Source organism: Vidua chalybeata, chromosome Z (assembly GCF_026979565.1).
Source record: "Vidua chalybeata isolate OUT-0048 chromosome Z, bVidCha1 merged haplotype, whole genome shotgun sequence".
Classification (NCBI taxonomy): Eukaryota; Metazoa; Chordata; class Aves; order Passeriformes; family Viduidae; genus Vidua; species Vidua chalybeata.
Window position 1 is genome coordinate 67,143,482 of NC_071570.1, and position 22,059 is coordinate 67,165,540.

Genomic DNA, 22,059 nt, shown 5'->3' on the forward strand with positions numbered 1-22,059 from the left:
CTTGGAATATACTGACTGCCTTTTGCAGTCTTACCTTTTATTCCTTTTATTCCTTCATCCGTTTTTTGTGCATTGGTTTGATTTATGTGGAAGAGAGCTCTGGGGAAGGCATTTTAACCTTCTGTTGTCCTGTTGCAGCCTGTTCAGAATTGCAGGCATGCTCATGCAGAGGTTGCACGGGGATAATGTGGTGTCTTTGGACATGCCAGGTGAAGTTACAAAGAGAGAAGGTGAGGCTGTTACATCTCGGGGCGTGTTTGATCAGCCCTTGTTTTGTAAGGTTGCAGTGTGTGTTCTGCTGATTCCAGCAGTGAGCAGTCAGGGAAACCTGTATTCCTAAAATGTGCAATGACGACTGCGGGGTTCTTGTGCAGGAATTAGCAAGCACATTTGAAGTGCAGAGATTGTGTTGTCAAGTGGACAGAGCGCCTGATAGGAGTCTGAGAAGAATGTGTCTTTCTTCAGCCTTTACATTGAGTCATTCTGTGATGTTTGGCAAATTGCTTCATCTGTTTTCCCCCCACAGGAAATAAAGGACCTTGCTTTACAGTGAGATCTGTAAGAGATAGCATAATATATATTGATTATAAAGATACCATTCTTTGCCAAAGCTTGGACAAACCTTGTTAGCAGCAGTATTAATTTTAATTTGTTTCCTTAACTGAATGGGGGTTTGACATAAGCAATTTGTGTTTCAGTTGGGCAAACTGATCGTTGATTGAATGGTGCAGAGGTTTTGATGATTTTTTTTACTTGTAAACAGAATTCATATTTTAATGAGAGTAAAGATCTTTATAATTTGAAGCCAATTGCCAACAGAGGTTTGCAAATTGCTAACATAAGGTTCAAGTAATTTGCATAAGGAAATAGTGATGTTTCAAGTATCTTTTACATTGTTACAGAAATAGTTGGTGTTCCTTCTAATATAATAATTACACCTTGTTTTGTAACCGTGTTAGCTGCTGCTGAAAAGATCATTAAACTAAGAGACAGAAATCTTTTTTTTGCGTTTGCATCACAACCTGGTACCAAACAACCAGTGGTTACTGTCCTCACGCCTGGTCAGGGAAGATTTGAGATTCTGCTATGAGGTGTTGTCCCACATGTGCCAGCGGCTTTGCTGCTGCTGTGGTTTGTGCAGCAGCTCCTGGATTTCAGGCTGGTGGTCTCTGAGCTACGGCAAAACAAATAATCATTGATTCTGATTAACTGAAACATAGGTGAAAACTGTGATGAACAGGGCCTGTTATCATGTCTGGATTGTTGGTTTGAGTATTTTCTACAGAAGCCCAGATATTCACTGTGGCAATATGCAAAATACATTGTTCATCTTCTCTTCCTACCTATGCAGGACATGGCTTAAAAAACATAGGTTTGACCATAGGGTCTCCAGAGTAATAGACCACAAATTAACTGGTTTGATGACTGATCACACAGAACAACAGTTGAATGTGCTGTGTCTGCTGCAGGAACTTATGCTATAAAGGCTCAGTGAATGCTAGTTTGTCCTAGATATGTCCTTCTTGCTGTCTGCCACATAAAAGGCTTTAGAACATACCTGAATGGGGCATTCTGAAAGCTATTCCCCTGGATAGACTCCTGAGGCAAGAAAATCTCTTCAGCTTGAATTCACATTTTCTTTGCTGTCCTTTTCATTCAGTTTTCAATTCACTTATTTTTATTGTCTGTCTCCACTTGTTCTCCCAGGACATGCTAGGCAATAACCACCTGTGCTGTAGATATGGGACTTTCTGAAAATGCACAGGTGAGGTAAATTGAGCAAGATGAGAACTAATTTTAATTAATTCACTAATATTGCATTATACAATTATATATATTGCCTTAAGAGTAGAAGCACCTCATTATACCAAAGATTCAGATTATTAATATTCCCTCTACAGTGGTCCCTAATTAGTTAGAGTAGGTTTGATCAGTTCTACTCTCGTGCTGTGATAACATACCAGGCCTGAAAAGGTCACACCTACTGGGATCCAAGAAGACTCTTACAGTTTTGCTCACATGAGTTCCTTAGCAAGTCAGTCAAGTTGATAAAAATAGAAATAATAAACGGAGAAGGCTGATGCTGATATTATAGCTTTTATTTGCCGTTGCTTTGGTCATAGGCTTTGGACTACAAAAATTTGTTCAGTGTGAAGAGATCTGCATGGATTAGAGAACAAGATTTTTACCAAAACTTCTTTGACATCTTATTATGGTTCTTTGAGCAAAACTGGGTTATCTCTGGCTGCTCCACAGGCTGAAGTACCTGGGGCTTGCTGTAATCTGTATTTTATTGTCAGTGTCCCTAGAGGACTCATTGCTGGCTGAAGAGACAAAAAATTATGCTCCCACCAAGACTGCACCTTTGCTTCCCTTTAATCTTTTGTCAAGTTACCTGATGAAAAGACCAAGCACTGGCAGCTGAGAGTTTTCCCACAATCTGGGAATTAGCTGATCATGCAATCATTTGGTCACTTACTACTTCAGCCTGACACAAATGTGTCATCACATATGACAGAAGCTGGCATGTAAAATGCTTTCCCATAGCCAGTGCAGTTTTTTAAACCAGTGGTGCACAATAAGCTTAAAGGAACAGGCATAGTGATAAACATCTGTAAAATCAGGGGCCACCCACTGTTAAATCAGGCAATTTTATACGACTATAAACCCTCAGTTTCTTTGTTGCTCAGTTTATTCAGTTGCTTTCAGTCATCTGTTGTGAAAGTTATCTAAATTCTTGGATTGCTTTGTAACCCTCTATTTTGGTTAGGAACACACATCAGTTGCAACTGAAGGCATTAGCTTGGGGTTGCAGTATAGTTGTATGGAAAATCTTGGTTATTTCTAACCTTAGTCTGGTTAACCTTAGTCTAACCTTAGAAAAGTTTCATTGAATAATGTTCTGTAAGCTGCTCTGACTCTTTAACTTGTTATTCCGCCAGATTCCATGTGTTTGCCAAGCCACATAGCACAAGAGCTGGGGGTATTAAAAATGCTGTTAAAAATGAATTACTGAATTTTTTCCACAGTCCAAATGAGGTTGGATTACCTTGTCTTTTTTTAAGCAATGACACTAACCTCTGAGACACACCCCATTTTATCCAATAAGTAAAGTAGAAGTCTGTTTGGAAAACAAGGTGTTTTGAGAATATTTGTATTTTAGAATGGGATACATTGTAGTGTAGGATGGGAGTATCTGAGGTATGTCACAGGTAACATTCCTGACTATTTTGTTTGCCCTGAAACTGTATTTCTCAATGCTTAGCAGTTCAGAAGCTATTCTTGACACAGAATGTGGCCTCACTGGAGTCACAGTAGCTCTGCTGTGCCTAAATCCATCATATATACATTGTGTATTTTACAACTCTGGGTCAAACTGTGAAGAGCTGAGATAAGGAATACATTAAGTAGTTCATAGGTGGTGAGACAAGAGCCTGCATCATGGTGCAGGTGGCAAGCACTGGCAGCTGATCCAGCTCCTCCATCATAACATCAGGTGAACTCACTTGTGCTAATCATGGTATTTCTCCCAATAACCCTGCTGAGAGCTGGTGAGAAAGCACTGACCCCTTTGTGAACCTCACAGGCTCCATTAGGTCAGTGCTCTGTGTTATGAACCTCATTTTGGAGTTTGCAAAAATGTGAAATATACTGAAACACCTCTGTCTTTTCTTTTTCAGGATATAAACTTTTGAGCAGTGCCTCCCCAAGAAGTGTGATGAGAAATGGCTTTAGGAAACAATACCCAGAGAAGTTATTCCATCATCCCCTGTTTCATCTTTGTTGAGGTGAGTGCAGCATTCAGCTGCCAAGCCTACCTAGAAGACGGCTCTTCCCAGCAGGAATTAAGTAATTTGTTAGCAATTTTATTTTATAAAAATTTTGTTTTATAAATTTTTTTAATAAAAATTTTATTTTATAAGACAGCAAAGGATGCTGTCTTAGTTGATCACTTAGATATCCACCTTCATACTTAGTGCCATCAGATCCCCCTGAAAAAATTCCTGCCTGAGTTATCCAGATCTCAGGTACAAGCACACAAGAACAGATAGAGACACTGTGTATCCAAGACTTCTCTGTTTTTCTGGCTAATCCTGTGGTGAGCAGTAGCTACAGGCGTAGGTCAGCAGCAGGTAATTGCTCATCCTCCTCAGACCTCTCTACATCTTGGTGCTGCACAGGGACTGAAACTTATCCAGGGAAATTTCTGATCTCACAGTCTGATAGTTCACGGGCTTGGGAAGCAACACTCAGCTCTGATTTCAGTTCAGGTGGAACATAAAATGTAGATGAGGCATGCTTAACCTTTAAGTGTGATGAAGCAACTTGGCTAGCGCAAGGGCTGAGAATTCTCTAATAGTGAATCTACAGTTAATGCTCCATGTATTTTGTTAAAGGCAGCTGGTGTAGTGGGATTTTTAATTATTAATTTATTATTTTATTATTTTAATCCATACAGATGGCAGTTTGTGGTTCTTCTTTTACTTAGCCTAACACTGATAGACTGGCCAACATTCACTTTTCAAATCCATGATTGTTCAGCTGGTGCTTAAAAGACTGGCAAGGGAAGCGACTCTGTGTTTCCAGGGAGGATGAAAGCTTCCATCAGATTTAGATGGTAAAAAGGAGATAACTGCCTCTAAATAACCACCTTCAGAGCCACCTGTCTGATGTAGCTTGGATGGAATGCTCACTCTTTGGCCCAAGTTCTGAGGCAACTTGAGCTCTTTAATAGGAGAAGTGCCAGGAACTATCAAAGGATTAATTGTTGTTCTGATGGAGACAATGGGTCACTACTTTATTCTAACAGCTAGAGAAAGAAAGGGCAAATATGAGTGAAAAGCAGAAATGAGGTCAGAAAAACACCAAATAAAAACAATCAGGAATCAGATGCCTCAAATTTATTGCTTAGACAAGCAGCTCTGAAGACTTTTAGTCCTCTAAAGAAATGAATGATAGGCCTGGTTGGCAGCTTAGGACAGTGACGTAAATTGTTCCTCCCATAGACAAGACTGACATGAAGATTCTTTGCTCCATAAATGTACATTCCTTGTCCTTTCACATAGTTGATCTGCTGATTAAAACACAACATTAAATTAAAAATCAGTCAAAACCAGAGAGGTGGTGTCTGAAAAGATGTTCTCTCTGCTACATTCTTCCCCTCTTTGTCCACACTACAGATTTTTAATGTAGCGCTACTGGGACTACAAATTCATAGACTTCAGTCAAGCACTGTAGCATTAACAGGAAATCTAATTTCCTGCTGGGAGTCCAGAGATGATTGATGGTAGCCATTCCATCTGAAAAGTCCCTGTAAATCTTAAAGCACTCTGAAGGTGTTGTTCTTTTCCCACTGCTGTGCTTTAAAGACTAAAGTAAGTGGTTTTGGTTTTTTTTTTTTCAGAGGAGCTGCCCCAGACACCAAGCCCTGTGCTGGATTACCTGGGTTAGGATAGATCCTATTTTTGTTGCTTTGAAGCAACCATGAGAATTGATTAGCAGTGTGACACCTTGCTGTTGCTGTGAAAAGCAGGACAGCTAAAAATAATGTTGCCTGCTTTCCTGACAATGTTTTTCTGTGGGAGAACAATCCAACAGCAGCTATGCTAGCTGTACATAATAGGAAAAGTTATAGTCATTAAAAAATTATCACAGGCCTGTCACCCAGAATGTGCTGTCTCCCCCACTGGAATCTTGTCCTCTTATTAAAAGTTTTGAGATATTTGCTCTTAAGAAAATAGTGCTGAGCCTTGATTGTCATGTCAGATGCCAGTAGATATTTGCTAACTGCCTACTCTGCAGTGTGCCTTCATGAAATTGTGGTGGCAGAGGTAGAAATGAGGTCACAAGGAGTTTGGGCACTTTAAATACCATCATGCTTCTGTACAAATCTGTACAAATATGACACAGTTTCAGCCGTTATTCTAATTTCCATTTTTTTCCCTTTTCATTTTCCTCCCAGTGAACTAACTTGTAGCAGTTAGTTTTTGTGGAACCTGACCTGAAGATGAATGGCTCACTATAAAAACTTAAATACTGTGCCTGACTCTACAAATTCCTTTTTATGTTCAAAATATGAAAGTTTTAATAATAAGGAAATAACATGTGATGTCTAATCTTAAATGACAAAAATGTTTAATCAACAGTTTAATTCTCTAATTGGAAACACAGTGTCATGTTATGAGTGAATTTAAAGGCTAAATAGAGAATCATTAAAGTAATTTTGATCTACTTATCAAATCTGAGCCCCTCTCCCAAACAATGCAGGCAGCTTTATGGATGATTCTTTATTATATTATAAGAGGTGTCATTACAGTCTGACATTTGTCACCAAATGTCTGTGAATATTTAGTGCAGTACATTTTGTTAAACAGGTAAACAATTAACTAGGATGTGCAGGAGACTGAGATTCTCCTTTTCCCTACCCTCCTTTGCAGACAGCATCCTGAAAGAAGCCTTGAGGAGGCTGTCTCCCAACCTTGGTTTGCATTAGTTGTTAAATAGTAGTGCAAAGATGCCCCACTCCACAGCTTCCAGAGCCCTTTGGAGTCAGTGATGGACCCAGAGATGCTTTTGATACACCCTGGATCTATCCCACAAATACCAGTGGTGCACAGCAGCCTGTGTGAGTATTTGTTGATGGCCAGAACTGATCACTGAAGTGGTTTCATGGATGGCAGGCAAGCATGAGAAAGGAGGAGAGGCAGCATCTGGGATGACAGGACAAAAAGTATCCCATTCTTCCTTTTCCACTTATGGTGGCCAAAGCTCTTTGTGGGGCATCTCCTCCCTCCTTCACCTGCTGGGACAGAGCAGTGTCAAAAGCATCTGTAACAATATTTCAGCAGAGCTGTGCCATTGTTTTGCTACCCCATTTTACAAGGTTTGATCCAGGGAGTGCTGTATTCCATCTTTCCATGGAAGGATGTGTGCTGGTTGAATGTGGGGAAAGGTACAATCACACCTGCCAGATGTGTTTTGTACGTGAAAGTATAGCCAGTTTTCTGCAGCTAAGGAATAAATTATCAGAACAACTAAGTTTCTTGAAGTCTGGGCAGTGCCAGGGATAGAAGTGGGAGAAGTGCAATGCCTGGCAAATCCCAGTCCTCTTCACCAGTGGGACTGGTGAGCTACCCTGAGGTCTTCATCCAGCGCTGTTTTCCATGCTCTGTGCTCTTGCCCTCTCTTTGTTCATCTCATTTTGGCAGTCAGCTTTCCAGGAGAAAACTCAGGCTAGGGGGCTGTAGGAGAGAGTCCAGTATGGCTTTGAATTTGGTAGGTCTAAGTGTTGTCCTTGCTTTTGCAGCCTATTTGACGCTCATCATTAGAGACAGAAAGTGCAAGGGGATGTGGTAATTGCATTTAACAAAAAGATGTTGGAAGGAAAGTTCCATACTGTGAGTAAACAGCATCCCCACAACTACACATGACTTCAGGGGGAAGGCATGAGAGCAACTTCAGAGCCATTGTGTGTGTTTGAATGGTGGTTTTTGAAAAAGCAGTATCCTTTTCTTCCTGCAAAGAAACCCTCTTCTCAGTGAGGGAGTAAGGACTGTAATGGCTCTCTAGGCAACAAAAGGAGAAATTTGGTCTGTAATTTCTGCTGATGAGGCATTTTCTACTTCCTTTTTCCTTCTCTTCACACTGCAAGCCCTGGCCTGAAGGCTTGAGTGGTTCCAGGGAGTTATCTAAGGATTTATTTTCAAGCACAGTTACTCCTGATGGAGTTGGGCACATCTGAGGTGTGTCTTTGCACATGAAAACACTAAAATTTTCTGGAACCAGATTTAATTAAATTGTCTTAAATTGACCAAAGAGTTACCAAAAAGTTTTGATATATGACTGATGTAGATTCTTCTGTAGATGTGCTTCATTGTGGATTATTGTAATCCTGACTTTGACAAGGTAATAGGGGCAGACTCAAATATGTAACACCATTAAAACTTAAAACATTGGACATCTTTAAATTCTGCAATCTGAAGATCCCACTTTTTCACACTAAATCCATTATTCTGTCCTCAGGATAGCTTTTACAGGCAGAGTGGAAACTGTTTCTTCTTGACAGCCTGATATATAGGACATTGCAAAGGGCTGAGGATTTTATACAGAAAATATCTTCTCCCCTTCTCCCAAATGAATAAAATAAAAAATCTGAAAAATAAAAAGTTCTAGTCTTACATTTATTTTGGTACAAACTTGGATTTGAACTGTAGGTATGCTATAGCCTCACAGGATTTCTGTTTCTTCAATGGGGTGCATTTTCCTTTACTTATTGTGATTTTATGCTTGGGCATATTGAATCATGTTCAAATATCAGTTCAAATGTAATTAAAAAAAAAGTTTCAGCTTACAAAAACACTGAAGGAAAGCATTCTTCTTCCTTGCCCACATACATTTTCAAGTCAGTACTTCGTGTAGTCAAGCCAACAGCTAAACTACCAAGTAGCAGGAGAATTTCTGCAATACTGAAATCATTTCTGTGAGACAAATGCCTCCTAAACTTCTCTTTGTCATCAGCATCACAGCAGGGCTTGGGGAGCTGTGAAAAAATCGGTGACTGTAGAACATTCATGACATATGTGGCACTTCTTTTATTATAATTTATTGCTTAGGTGTTCTGAAAATTAAAAAAAGTTCTGTACATTTGGGTGTACTGGCTGGTGCCCTCTAGTTTTTAGCAGTATTTGAGGAGTGTGAAATGACCTCTTACGTTTACTGTAGTCCTCAAAGTTACATTTGTAAGAGACATTGAATGTATTTGAAGTGACTTTTTATTTACTTATTTAAAGAAAAAGAGTAATTTCTCTCATAAAAGCTTGCTGGTTGCATTAGAGATTTAATGATACAATTAAAATTACATAAAGGACATAGAGATATTAGATTGCAATTTTGGATATTCAAAATACAGTGTTTTTGTCAAGTAAATGTCCAGTTCTCCTAGAGAGTGCAAAATAAATCCCGTCAGAATTTGACATAACCTTTAACTGGAAAATCATCCCAAGGTGAAGTAACTTGGAAAGAGGTGCAGCCCTCAGTGACTGTTCCTTCCTTCTCCATCCATGTGGTGCTTGGATGTGCTGTGCAGCTCTACTGGGCTGCTGTGAAGACAAAGTGCCCCAGGGATGTGTCATGTTCTGGTGTTGTATAAGCTGCCTGTCATTAGATGCCTACTTAGGCTGTGAGAATTGGTGCGGACAGATGCTGTGCAAATTCGGAGGGGCTCCTCTTGTAGCAGGGTGATTTTTCTGCATAAATCCCTGTGCTTCAGTCACTTCTATGTCTTGGGATTCATTGTTTCTGATCTTATTCACTCAGCATATGTATCCATTTCTCCTTGTTGCTCTTTCTAAAAATTTCTTTATGTTCCTCATTTGCCACTCATTCCTCAGCATTTCCTTTCTTTGTCCTCCACATACCGGCTTTGTTCCAGGTGACTGGATAACTCCATATTGTAAAATTGGCTTAATCTCAGTGAATAGGTGTCTCTTGAATATTGGATTAGTTTTGTTGAATTGCTAAGCAGCTTTCATATTACCTGACTATAAAAAAAAATCCTTCAAAGTGATTCACAATTAGGCAGAGAGCACAGAAGACTCTTGGCCAAAATAGGCACTGTGAAATAAATCTGATTATTATTTGATTCTCCTTAGCTTCTTGAGGACCTATTAAAATTAAGGGGTTTCCATGAGAGACTAGGTGCTTTACTGAATTTTTATTTAAAACAAAAGTGAAAGAAGGCTTGTATTCCTGCTTGCAGACACGTGAAGCCCTTTTTTTATCCTTCCCTTTATCCTGAAATCTTCCCATTGCAAATAATCCATTTGACAACCTGAATAACTCTTAGGGTTTCCACCAATGCATCTGGTAGACTTCTCCAGGAAGGGATTAAAGGTACCAAAAGTTCTTTTCTTTATAAGTAATAAAAAAAATGCATTTGGAAGTAGAGGAAAACGCTGTGAACAAATTGCTTTACCTGTTTACATTGTGCCTTGAAGCTCACCAACATTTTTTAAAGATACTGTAATTTATAATACGTTGCTGTGTTTAATCAGGTTTCTAAGAGAAGGAATTGTACAAATTTTTTAAAATACTCAGCAGTTAGGGAGATTGGATTTGCTCTGGTTCTGAAGTACAAATGCATTTTCCCAATTGTTAGTTAATAAACTAACAAACAGCTAAACCCCATAGCTTTTTGCTAGAAAAACTAATGATCAGAAAGTTTGTGCAAATCTTTGAGAAAAGGATTTTCATGTTTTCTTTCCCAAGCACATAGCGCTATAGAGCTATTTATTTGCTCAGATACATGCAAATTTGGAGATCAAGAAAGGTGCAGTGCATTATCAAATTATTGGAATAAACTTTTTGTTTTGTTTTGTTTTGGTCTGTAGGAATATCCCTGCACTTGCTTATCATGATAATTTGTATAAGTTACTTGAGGTTCTAAAAAGAGTGGAAAGGAATCAACAGGGAGTCACAAGTGCAGTCTAAGTAACCCTAAGTACAGCTTTTCCAGAACTGATCAGTGGGAAAGACATGAAAAATGCAGGAGCAAAAGAAGATGCTTAAATCATATTTTGAAATACCAAACCCATCACAACTTTTTGACAGTAGCTTTGGCATCAGGAGAATTTTTAAAAGTGGAATAGATCTTTAGAAGCATCATGCCCAGTTTCATCGGGATTTGATTTCTGGTTCCAGACCAACCACTCCAGACATTGAAAAGGAGGAGTTTGTTTTAGCAGTGTTTCAAGGGTGAAGTCATTAACATCAGCCTTATGGCAAAAAGATTTGTTTCAGTGATATAGCTTTGAAAGAATATTGCCATTTTCTGCTCTCTAGAAATTCCAACTGAGTTTTAATACCAGCTTTAGGAATTGGTCTGCCAAGCCTTGTGCATCGTATACAAACCTAAGGTATTGCATCAACCCAGAACTTCTCCAAGCTTCTGGCAACATTTGGGTGCCTTTGTGAGGGTAGCAAATAGCTTCTGAATTTTGAGATCTTCTTCCTCTAAAGCACAAATGGATAATCCATTGCCAATACCTGAGTAACATGAAATAAATAAATCTATTATGAATGCAGCAGAATGTGGCAACAACAACAAAAAAAATCTTTCTGGAGAAATTATACTTTATGTTTCTGTATTTCTGACTTGCTTGGCCAGTGCACCTCAGGTTCCATGATCCATTTTGTGACTCCTGGGGCATTCTGAAGGGACATCTGGTGCTTCTTCTCAGCCCATTCCCACATCCCAGCATTTTCACAATAAACAATTCTTCTCTGTCTTTCCTTCACTGTTGTATTTCACCAGGAAATTCTGTGAGGTGGTGGATATAGAGCCAAGTAGTTTGCAGATCCCAGTCCCGAAGTCAGAGCAAATGCTTTTAGCATAGGTAGGCTTGCACACGTCATTTTGTCATAACTGTGGCAACTGCTCAGTGCAGCTGTTGAAGAGACTGAAAATGAACCAATATGGTTGTGTTTGCAGGAAATAAATGAGACAGTAGGAATTGATGCTTTCAGAGTTGTTGCATCTTGTGCACATGATGCTAAATGGGCACTCAGGTCTTAACACACATGAAATTATTACTCATGATGGTGTGTGCTTACAACAATGATGACAGACTGAGCCTCAGTTATAGAGCTCATGATAATCCTTCATGGATTATCTTTCAGCTTGATGCCATGCCTAAAATAATATTTCTGATTCAGAAGTTCAGGCTAGGGTCCGATTTAGGATATCTGTATATATTCACAGTGATAAATTGTGCTAGGTCTTCCTAGAACACTCCAGTTTTAAGTTGAAGAATCAGGAGTTAAGTTGTATCTTTGTCTTGAAACAGAGTGATTTAATGGTCAAGATTTCTGTTGCAGATAGACTTTTAGAAATGGTTGTTAGATGCATAGTTGATCAATATTTTACTGAGAACATGGTCGATTTTTAAAGAGTTGTTTCACAGTTCAGGAAACCACATGGGTGTTCATAATGGTATGTAACTCTTACTTTTGAGTGATGTGTTTACAGCACCCACTGGGATTAAGATCTGCATCACACTGCACATCCTGAGAGTCCCAAGGATGGCTGTGATCTCTACCAGCAGAGATTCTGCTTGTTTGCAGAGAGTCAGTGCAAAGAACCTAAAAGATTAAAGCATACTCCAAAACCTGTTGTGCACTTCTTTCTCATATCATTTCCTTTATGACCTAAACACAAGAGCAGATGAATGGAAGAAACCATATAACAGGATGGGTTTAAAATGAATTTGAATTGTTTATTAACTTTTCACAGTTCTAGGGCATTATTAACTTTTTATGATTCCAGAGTAATTATTGATGAGGCCTATGAAAAATATGCTGCAATAAGATTAAAGCAACTTGGAAATAATGATGCAGTTATTGCTGGAGTTGCTGTCAGTTTTCTTATGAGTTCAGTACAGTTTATCCTATAACTTAAAGGATAGCTACACTTGGTATTGTAAAGGCCAAATTTTCCCTGTGTTTTATTTTCCCACCTATTAAATGCTGCATGTCTATCCCCAAAATCAATAATCTAATGTTCATCATGACTTTTGGAGTTTAGACTTTGCATACCTGACAGAAGCCCTAATAATAATGCTAATCCTGTATCAATACTTGTTACATACTTCACTAAAGCTCAGAAATTTAGTGTGTGATTATTATGTGCAGGTGTACAACATTATTTAATTAATATCACCTTTATTTAGTTTACACTGTATATAGCAGACTGCTTGGTTTCTCAAAACTCTTTGTGAGTTGTGCATGCTTCATGGAGAGAATAAGGTTAGAGAGGCTTTTAAATATTTTGTGTTACTTTTTCACAGTGGAACTATTGATTGAGTTTCCATTTGACTTACCATAGTCTCAACACTGCATTTTTTTATAAAATTACAGCAAAAAGATCTGTAAATGTATTACATAAATGTAGTGTAGTTTCTTATTCAAGCCTGACCAATGTAAGATTCTGGTTATAATGAAATTAATTAACTTTTTAAATAGATTGATAGCAGATTGTACTTTTATGAGTTTTATAATTGTGCTAATATTTGACTTGCAGCTGGCTAGGTCAGTAGTCATCAAGGATCTTTATGATCTTATTTAAACCAGCCAAAGCAAAAATCAGTCTGTTACAGTGATAGGGAACATATTGAAACTCTCAAACTGATCAAACTGTGGGAATAGAGGTGGTTTATATAGTGCTGCTATCATGTGAATAAATACCAGCATTGGTTTAACATGCTGTGTTTCAGGCTTTTTCATTCTTACTGAAAATACATTTCTGTAGAAGGAGTTAAGCAATTTGGGACTTAGAAAAAACTCAAACTAGCTGTGTTTGGACAAGAAAGGCAGCCACAGTCAACCAAGTGAATAATAAACCTGAGTCTTTACTCCTTTGTGTTAAAAAGAAAGGTTGCGGACTCATAGAATGATTTAGGTGGGAAGGGTTCTCTGTGGGTCTCTAGGCATGATGCAGCTCAGAAAAGCAGCAGCTGGGTGAAGTTCCTTTGGGCCTTGTCCAGATGAGTTTTCTGAATTTCTTACAGGTAACCTGGTTAGTTTTTGAGTATCCTCATAGGAAAACACTTGTCCGAATATTCTTTCTAATAAAGGGATGCAGCCTGGTGTGAAAGATAAGAAATCTAGGCCCCATGACAGAAAAAGAAGAGAGGATGCAACAAAAAAGAGAATGGGTAGCAATAAAGCAATAAAGAAATTAATCATGTTTAAAAAAATCTTCCTTTTTGACTTTTAGAGCTGTGTACAGTTGGAATCTCATTTTGCCTGCCCAGTCTCTTTTTTTTGCAGGAACTTCACTTAGGTATTGGCATATCCAGTATGAAAACGCATGTTGGTTACCAGTAGTCAGCACGTAGATTTCCTTGTCCACATTCAATATTTTATAAACCAACATGTTGGAGAAAGATTCCTGTTCAAGCCTTGGCACCTCACTCTGTTTTGTGAACTCAGTGAGCTGTACACACATAGCTTTTATAGGGAGCTGAATAGTAGACAGTATGGAAGAGAGTGCAGTGGAAATCACTTCAGGATGCAGATATCAGGATGATATCAGATCCCTATAAAAGCCATGTGTGTACCTTCATGACTCCTACTGCTGGACCCTGGTTTAGTAATACTTGGTTTAGTAAGAAGGAGATTAAACTGCCCTTATGTGTATGTGGAGACTTGTTAAATGAGCATCTAGAGGATGATCAGTAATGTTAAATCTGGGTTCAGACATGACTACTCTTGAATTAGATCCAAACCTTGTCATGAAAAATAGCCATAGCAAATAGCTTTGAATATTTCTCTTTCTTTTGACAGGGCTAAACATTGAAAAGATAATGGGATCTTCAAGTAAAAGAGGAAAAAGTGAGCACCAGAACCTGGTGGGATTTTATGAAAGTTTTCAAACCACAGGTCTTTTCTTCTTCCTTACCTTGCATTCAAAATTGCATAGCAAGATGATTACAAGTTCTGAAAAATGAAGTAGTCATTATTAATTTTTTAATATGACTGCCTGCCAGTGATAAAGAATTGTATTAAAGGGTTAGCTCAGGCACAACATGACTTGCGTGCAGCAGAGGAGATTCAAAGTAGCAATTGTTTTTTTAAAAAGCTTCCTGTTCAGCTGGGAAAATATTCAAGGCAAATAAAATGGATTTCATAATGCATTATACATATTAATAAGACTGTGAAGTAAAATGTCTTTGACTGTTTTCTGTTTAATTTAAAACATTGTCTCTATTTGATTTTTACAATTGGTCTAAGAGTCCTGCAATTTTGGTATCAACAGATAGTTTTTTTTGGCGGTAAGTGCTGCATTCATCAATGTCTAATGACTGTGAAGCTGCACTACTCTATTAAATCGCATGGATCTGGAAGCATACACAAGTATTATGAATTTTAATAAATGCTGTTCTGTGAATGACAAAGACTCAGAGCTCCAACCAGCTCCAAGGTTGTTAGCTCAGATGGAAAGCTTTTATTCCTAGTAGAACAAGGCAACTGGACAAGCAACGAAGGACATGATAAGGTCAGTGTTGTTAGAGTAAGGCTAGATTTGATTTTCTCTCTCCTACACATGAATTCTGCCGTGTCTTGGCTTTCACTGGACACAGCAGTTCATTACAAAGATATTGGAGCACAAAATAACTGAATACAAACATATCAGGAATTTCCATCAGAAAATACTGGAATTTAATTTTTTTAGCATAAATTCTGATATACTTACTGAAGCTCCAGTAGTAGATCCCATGTTGCCCAATTAGTTCACTTAGGAAAGAAGTGACTATGCTGGATTTTTAAGATTCATTTTTGTGTGTTGTGTGTCAATACAAACCACAAAAATATACTGCATCTGTGTCTGCAAGGCATTGCCACTTTTAAGGCTTCTGCAAGATGTTGCAGACTAAAAGCAAAGTGAGGGAGTTGCAATTCTGGTTTGTACAGGAAGGCTTTTGCTTCTAGGAGAGGCCCCATTTGCCATTCTGGGAGCTTCATTGCTTGACATTAACAGGGAGGGCAAACTGGGCAGGCAGAGTTACAGGTTCTCTGCTTTGTGATTTAAGCCACATCAGCTGCTTGGAGATACCATCAGAGAAACACATGACATTTCCAAAGAAGAAAATATCTTGGAGTTGAAAGATATCTCCCAGTAATTTTTTTTTTTCCAAAATAAATTTGGGTTCCAACATGCTTCACTCCAGTAGGATTTAGGATAGAATGCAGAGCAACTTCAGCAAGCAGATCTCTGAAGCTCTGCAGCACCAGCAGTACAAAAGCACATGCAGTGGTTCTGCATTTGGGCACTGTAAGGGAAGGGCAGGGCAGCAGGGAGCCCCTGTGTCTCTCTCTGTGCACTGAGGGGTGATGGTACCTGCGAGACCTGTAACATAGGGGTCCTGCAGTGCATTCCCTGGGGTATTTTCCACTTGTCCGCTGTCCTGACATGAAAATCAAAAATGCAGCAAGGCTGTTCCTGTGCCTGTGCTGACAATTTTCTCATCACCTTCTCTGCACCTCTCTCAATGGCAATTACACCGTGATTTGTTTGTGTACTAGTGCCACTGGAGATCTCTGTCTAAAGACTTCAAAGTGCTTCACAGCTATTAAGAGAATATTGAGCTGATTTGATGAAGACAAAAGAGCTGCATTGACCCCAGCTCAAGCAACCCTTGCACCCAGGAAAGTGACAACCTTCACCAACAGAACTTAAGGCAGTTGTGAGCCTTGTCTTGGCAGCTGGCCTCTGAACCTCTGTCATAACCAGGAGATATTATTAACATAATAAAACCTGTCATCTGACTTCTGGTCAGAGGGAATGTCAATCTGCTTACTAGTTTGTTACAATTCTTTTTCCCAGGTTTGTTTTTTTGTTGTTGTTTTTGTTTTGTTTTGGTTTTTTTTTAAATAGAAAAAGCCCTTGTAAATTGCTGGCACTCATAATTCCAATATCAGGGAGTTTTACAGCTTTCTTATTACATCTGTAATTTTGTTTATGTCAACCAATAGCTTCAGTAGTTGACATAAAAAGTAAAAACTACTGCGCCTAGCACTTGAAAAGTCTGGAGTCTTTCCCTGTTTGCCAGACACAGGCAATGACACAGCAGTATCTCCACTGTCCTCTGAGACTTTCTTGGTCTTCTGGGAACTCTTATGGGTTGTCAGGGGAGTCCTGGAAACTCTTGGAGGAGCATTAGGGTGCCAGTGAGGACAGCTAGATGAGCCCATGTCTGCTAGCAGCAGCCTTTAGTCAGCTCTGCCAGCTACTCCTGATCCATGGGTTCTCTGAGCTTGCAGATCTTGAGTCCAGAACAAGGAGGGTCAAGTGAGACACTGGCATGGGTTGCCCAGATCTGCTGCAGCTTCCAAACCCTGAACCTTCAACTGCATCAGGAGAACAGATGGAGTCTCTGTTTACCAGGGTTGGAAAGTGGAAACTCCAGTGATGATGAAGGTTAGAAGCTGGCGGCTTCTGGCCCTTGGGGAGCAGGCTCCTGCTCCACATGCAGATCTGAAGCTGTGAGAAGAGGTTCAGTGCCGAGGCAGCTCTCTGTATGAGAGCCCGGCACAGGGAAGTACCTGAATCAGCTGAACCTGAACCACATGGCAAGAGAAAACAGTGAGTGGTAGTGTTGAGATATTCTCTACCTGCGGAGAGTGAAGGTCCCCATGAGTGCTTTCCTTGATTCAGCTGGTGAGCAGGAGGAGGAGGGTCTGAAAAGGACTATGTGGATCTGATGGGTCCACAGTGGAGATCACAGGACACAGAATAGCCTGAGTTAGAAGGGACCCAGAAGAATCACCAAGGATCACCAGGTTCTAAGTGAATGACCCATACCTGTGTTTGTCCAGCTGATGTCAGCAGCAGGATTTGGCTTCTGTGTCCATGGGACTCTCTTTGAGGATCTGGACTGCTTAGAAGGCAAGCAGCCCGACCAAATAGAGCAAAAGCAGCTTTGCCCGTGGCCTGGCCAACATGGAGAGGAGAGCGTAAATTAAAAGTGATGGGAGTGGAAATAGTGACTAAGAATCATGTAAGGAAGCGAAGGAACAGGTTGGAATGACCAGGAAAGGACAAGGACTGAGCAAAGGACCCAGCATGGTGTGAACAGAAGGGGCACTAATCAAGAGGACAATGAAATGGAATCCCACCAGGCATAAACACATAAGGAAAGAAGTGCCAGGGAAAGTTTTCAATTCACTTTTGGCAAATCAGCACAATCAGACACTTCTCTGGCACACCACATTTAATATCTTATGACGCATTCGTTCACCATGAGACAACCAGATTGCACAAACACACACTCAGGATTATGAGTCTCAGTCAGCAAGTAAAATTTGTTTCATACTGAGTACCAATCTGAACCTCTGATCCCAATTACCATTCTCTCACGTCTGCAGAAAAGGACAGATTTTTCAAGCAGTGGGAGGAATCCCTGCCTTGTTGGTATTAATGGGAGCCACCTGTCAGCAGCCTGTTCCCAGCAGAAAGGGTTCACAAAGTACATTCAGATTCATAGCTGGCATGGCAGGCAGGTTACCATTAACAGGCTTTCTTTGTCCAGTTTAATGGCAGGTGTTCCTTGCCATCAACTGGCAACTTGTTTATTGGATTCAGTGTTTCATCTTGAGACCAGCTTTCATGGCTGCTTACTGTGGGAATTTCTTCAACATCTTCATAAGTGACTTGCACACAGGACTGAAAGGGATACTAAGCAAGGCCACAGATGATACAAAACTGGGAGGAACTGTTGACTCCCTCAAGAGCAAGGAGGCCCTGCACAGAGACCCTCAGCAAATTAGAAAACTGGGCAATCAGCAACTATGTGGAGTTCAACAAGGGAAAATGCTGGATGCACTGGGGATGTACAGACATACTGGGGAATGAAAAGGAACCTGGGGGTCCTGGTCGATGGCAAGTTGAGTCAGCAGTGTCCTGGCAGCCAGGGGGGACATTCCTGTCCTGGGGGCACCAGGCCCAGCATGGCCAGCCAGGCAAGGGTGGGGATTGTCCTGCTCTGCTGTCCACTGGGATGGCACCGCCTCAAATCCTGGTGCAGATTGGGCACTACAGTATAAGAATGTCATTGAACTATTAGAAAGTATCAAATGAAGGGCAGTGAGGTTGGTGAAGCACCAGGAGGTGAAGCTATATGAGGAGTGGCTGAAGCCACTTTGTCTGTTCAGCCTGGGGAAGAGGAGACTGAAGGGAGACCTTATTGCAGTATGCAACTTCCTTGTGAGGGGAAGAGGAGGGGAAAACACTGATTTCTGCTCTGTTGTGTCCAATGACAGGACCTGATGGAATGACCAGAAGTTGTGTCAGGGAAGGTTTAGGCCAGATATTAGGAAAAGATTTTTCACCCTGAGAGTGTTTGGGCACTGGAACAAACTCCCCAGGGCAGTTGTCACAGCCCCAGCCTGACAGAGCTCAAGAAGCGTTTGCACAACACTGTCAGGCAGAGAGTGTGATTCTTGGGGATGGTTCTATGCAGAATCAGGAGTTGGACTCAATGATCCTTGTGGATCCCTTCCAACTGAGCTTATTCTGTGATCACTCAAGACTAGGGCTGCACTCAACCTTTGACAATACTCAAAGCCAGGAACAAGGGCATGGTCACGCTCCCTGACATGTCTGTATGCTGAGGTACATGCTGTGAGTAGGAAGTGAGAGGAATTAGAGGTCTGAATGCATTTGCAGGCCTATGATTTTGATGGTGTCACAGTGACGTGGAGAGATAGCTCACGTGAGTGGAGTGCCCTGGATAAAAAGGCATTTTCAAGAAGGGCAGGCTGGGACAGCAAGAAGGGAGATTGCATTTCCAGCGGGTCAGCAGGGATCATCTCCTCTGCTCAGTGCTGGTAAGATACATGCTGTTGGGATGCATCTGTGCTGGGTTTCCCAGTATGAGAGAGACTCCTCCCTGTGATACCCAGGGAAAGGATCAGAGGCAGTGGGCACAAACTGAAACAGGATATAGCACTTAACATAATAAAACCTGTCATCCTTTAAGAGTGATGAAACTCCAGGGCAGATGATGTACTTGTGGAGTCTCGGTCCTTGGAAGATGTTTAACACCCAAGTAGATATGGACTGGGACTGCCTGCTCCAGCTGACACAGCTTCAAGCCATAAGTCAATCTAGGTGATCTCCAGGGGTACATGCCAGCAGCAGCAATTCAATTACAGTCTGACACCTTCTTCACAGTTGCTTGTAGCCGGTGGCTCCATTTAACTGTTCCCTTGTTTGTCATGTCTCCTTGATGCTGAGATAACTGCTGTAGCACATGGGTTTGTGAAAAACACCAATCACTTGGTTTTTAAAATTTTAAAAGTTTAATAATAATAAAATAGCTATAAAAATAGTAATACAATTAGAGTAATAAAAATTTAGAGTTAGGACAATTACAAGACAATAAAAAGCAAAGAATTATGGACATCCGGATGCTCTCGGGCCCTTAAGCCCGATAAGCATGCCTTGTGAACAAAGGAATAACCTTAAAAACAATAGCTTGTTGCATATTCATACATCTCATACATGATGCATAAATTCCTTGCAAATTAAGAGCTTTTCTGGTTTTTGTCAACTTCTTCTTAAGCCTGGTGGTTCCATAAAGACGGAGAGAAGGTGGAAGAATGTCTTTTCCGATAAGGACGCAGTAATTCTTTATGGGCCCCATCACTGCCATCTCTGTGAGAAGAATTTCTTGATTATCTCTTTCTTGAGCTAGTTAAAAAGTATCTTACATAGTATAGTTTCTATTTTAATATTGTGTTATAACCTAAAAATACATTTAACACACTACTTGAGAGAATTAATACAGCATAACTTTCCAACATTACACATATAATATTCACTGTAATGTTTGCAAAAAGCCAATCATAAAATATGTTTTTTTTCACAGGTTATAAGGGGAGCTGTATTTTATTTTTAGAGATGAGGAAATGGAGGCACAGGGTGACTTGCCTACACTTACTCCTTTGGTGAGGGTCAGGGTCTCAGTATCTACATATAACCTTTTTTATCTTGACTTTTGCTTCAGTCTGAAGGCGTGACTTGTCTCAGATTTACCTGAGAAAACCCAAGTGTTTGTTGGTAGCTGCTATTTTAATATTTGCCTTTTCCCTTCTTCATAAGTCTTTTCTTTCTTTAATGACCTTGAACTATCAGCAGAATTTTTCATACCAAAAGAATTTTTTTCTCTTAGAACTAAACATTTATCAAATTATAGCTCCATTGCACCAGCAAAACATTGAAAAATATATCTTAGTAATAATTAATTGCTGCCCTCTCTAAAGCTGCTGGCTTTGAAACACAATTACTCAGCCTTTCCTTTTCTTCCTTTCCTCAACAGGTAGCAGTGAAACATTAGTCATTTAAAAATCAAAGGGTTTTGATGCATATGGGGGAAAGAGGAGGGTTACAAAAATGCTTAAATGTGTCAGAGTGCCATGCCATTATAGGAAGAAGAGGTAGAATATTAGAGAGACTGCTTCAAGAAGTAGTTACTAATAACAAAAAAATAACTTGGCAGCAGGGCAAAGAATTAAATATTGCAATTTATTGTAACTGAATGACCTGAGTGTCATCTTTGAAGAAAAGGAGCACAAGTAAGGTCCAGGTGCACACCAGTAAGCACTCTGATTGCAAGGACACAAAAGATATCAATGCCTGTCCAAATCCTCAGAGTAGAACAGTAGTTCTATCACAGGAAAGAGCAATAAAATGTGTTCATTTTTGCCACATGGCTGGTGGAGGGAGAGGCCCTGCAGCAGAAATACTGCTGTGACAAAAGGTCTGACCACAGCCTCTTGTTTCTGGGTGCACATCCACTGCTGAGAAATTGCTTGCCCATTTCTAACCCCAAGAATGTCCATAGGTAATGAAGCTTTCAGAGAAAAGACTGACTGTTAACACCTTTCAAAATCAATGGAAACAGGACCATGTGTTTCAAAAGCAGCAAGAAAGGGGCCAAAGAATGTACAGTGTCTCAGAGTTTGGCTTCTCTGAGGCTTTGTGTTTACCCTGGGATTTTCTGGGTTGAGAAGTATTGTAGAAAAACAGTTCTGTTCTGTCTAAGAATAGAATATTATAATTAAAGAAGTTACTGCTGTTCTTCTAAACCTCACAGCTCTCCAATTTGCAGTTTACCTACAGTGTTCACTAAAAAAACAATGTGGGTTATGTACTGATTTGCTTTGGAATTAGGCTTCCTTTTTTCCTCACTTTTGCTTTGCCCAGAGTGACATCTTTTCAAAACCTGACATGTTTGGTTTCTTACTGAGATTTTCTCCCAACAGGCAAACTGATGACCAGAACAAAAAAGATTAAAGTGCTGCCAAAAATGTCTGAGAAGGGAGCAGATTTGGCAAGTGCTTTCAGTGTGAGGAAGGTGAGAGAATGAGGAGCTGTCTGAGGAGCTGTTCTTCGTAACCATGCACACTCTAGGAATTTATTATAAGGTTTCCGTCTCTGGAGCGATGTTCCCTGAACTTGCAAGTCAGAGATGCTGAGAAGAGGAAAACACTTTCCCCTTC

The 22,059-nt window shown here is 40.0% G+C and overlaps 1 protein-coding gene across 2 annotated transcripts in view; it reads left to right on the forward strand.

Moving 5' to 3' along the window:
* PLPPR1 (phospholipid phosphatase related 1) overlaps positions 1-22,059 on the forward strand; it is a 119,574-nt gene that overhangs the window by 52,821 nt on the left and 44,694 nt on the right. For both annotated transcript variants that reach the window (XM_053932278.1, XM_053932277.1), the window contains exon 2: positions 3,681-3,788. In XM_053932278.1, the coding sequence (XP_053788253.1) occupies positions 3,726-3,788 (63 nt within the window). In that variant the 5' untranslated portion in view covers positions 3,681-3,725. The remainder of the gene's footprint in view (positions 1-3,680; positions 3,789-22,059) is intronic.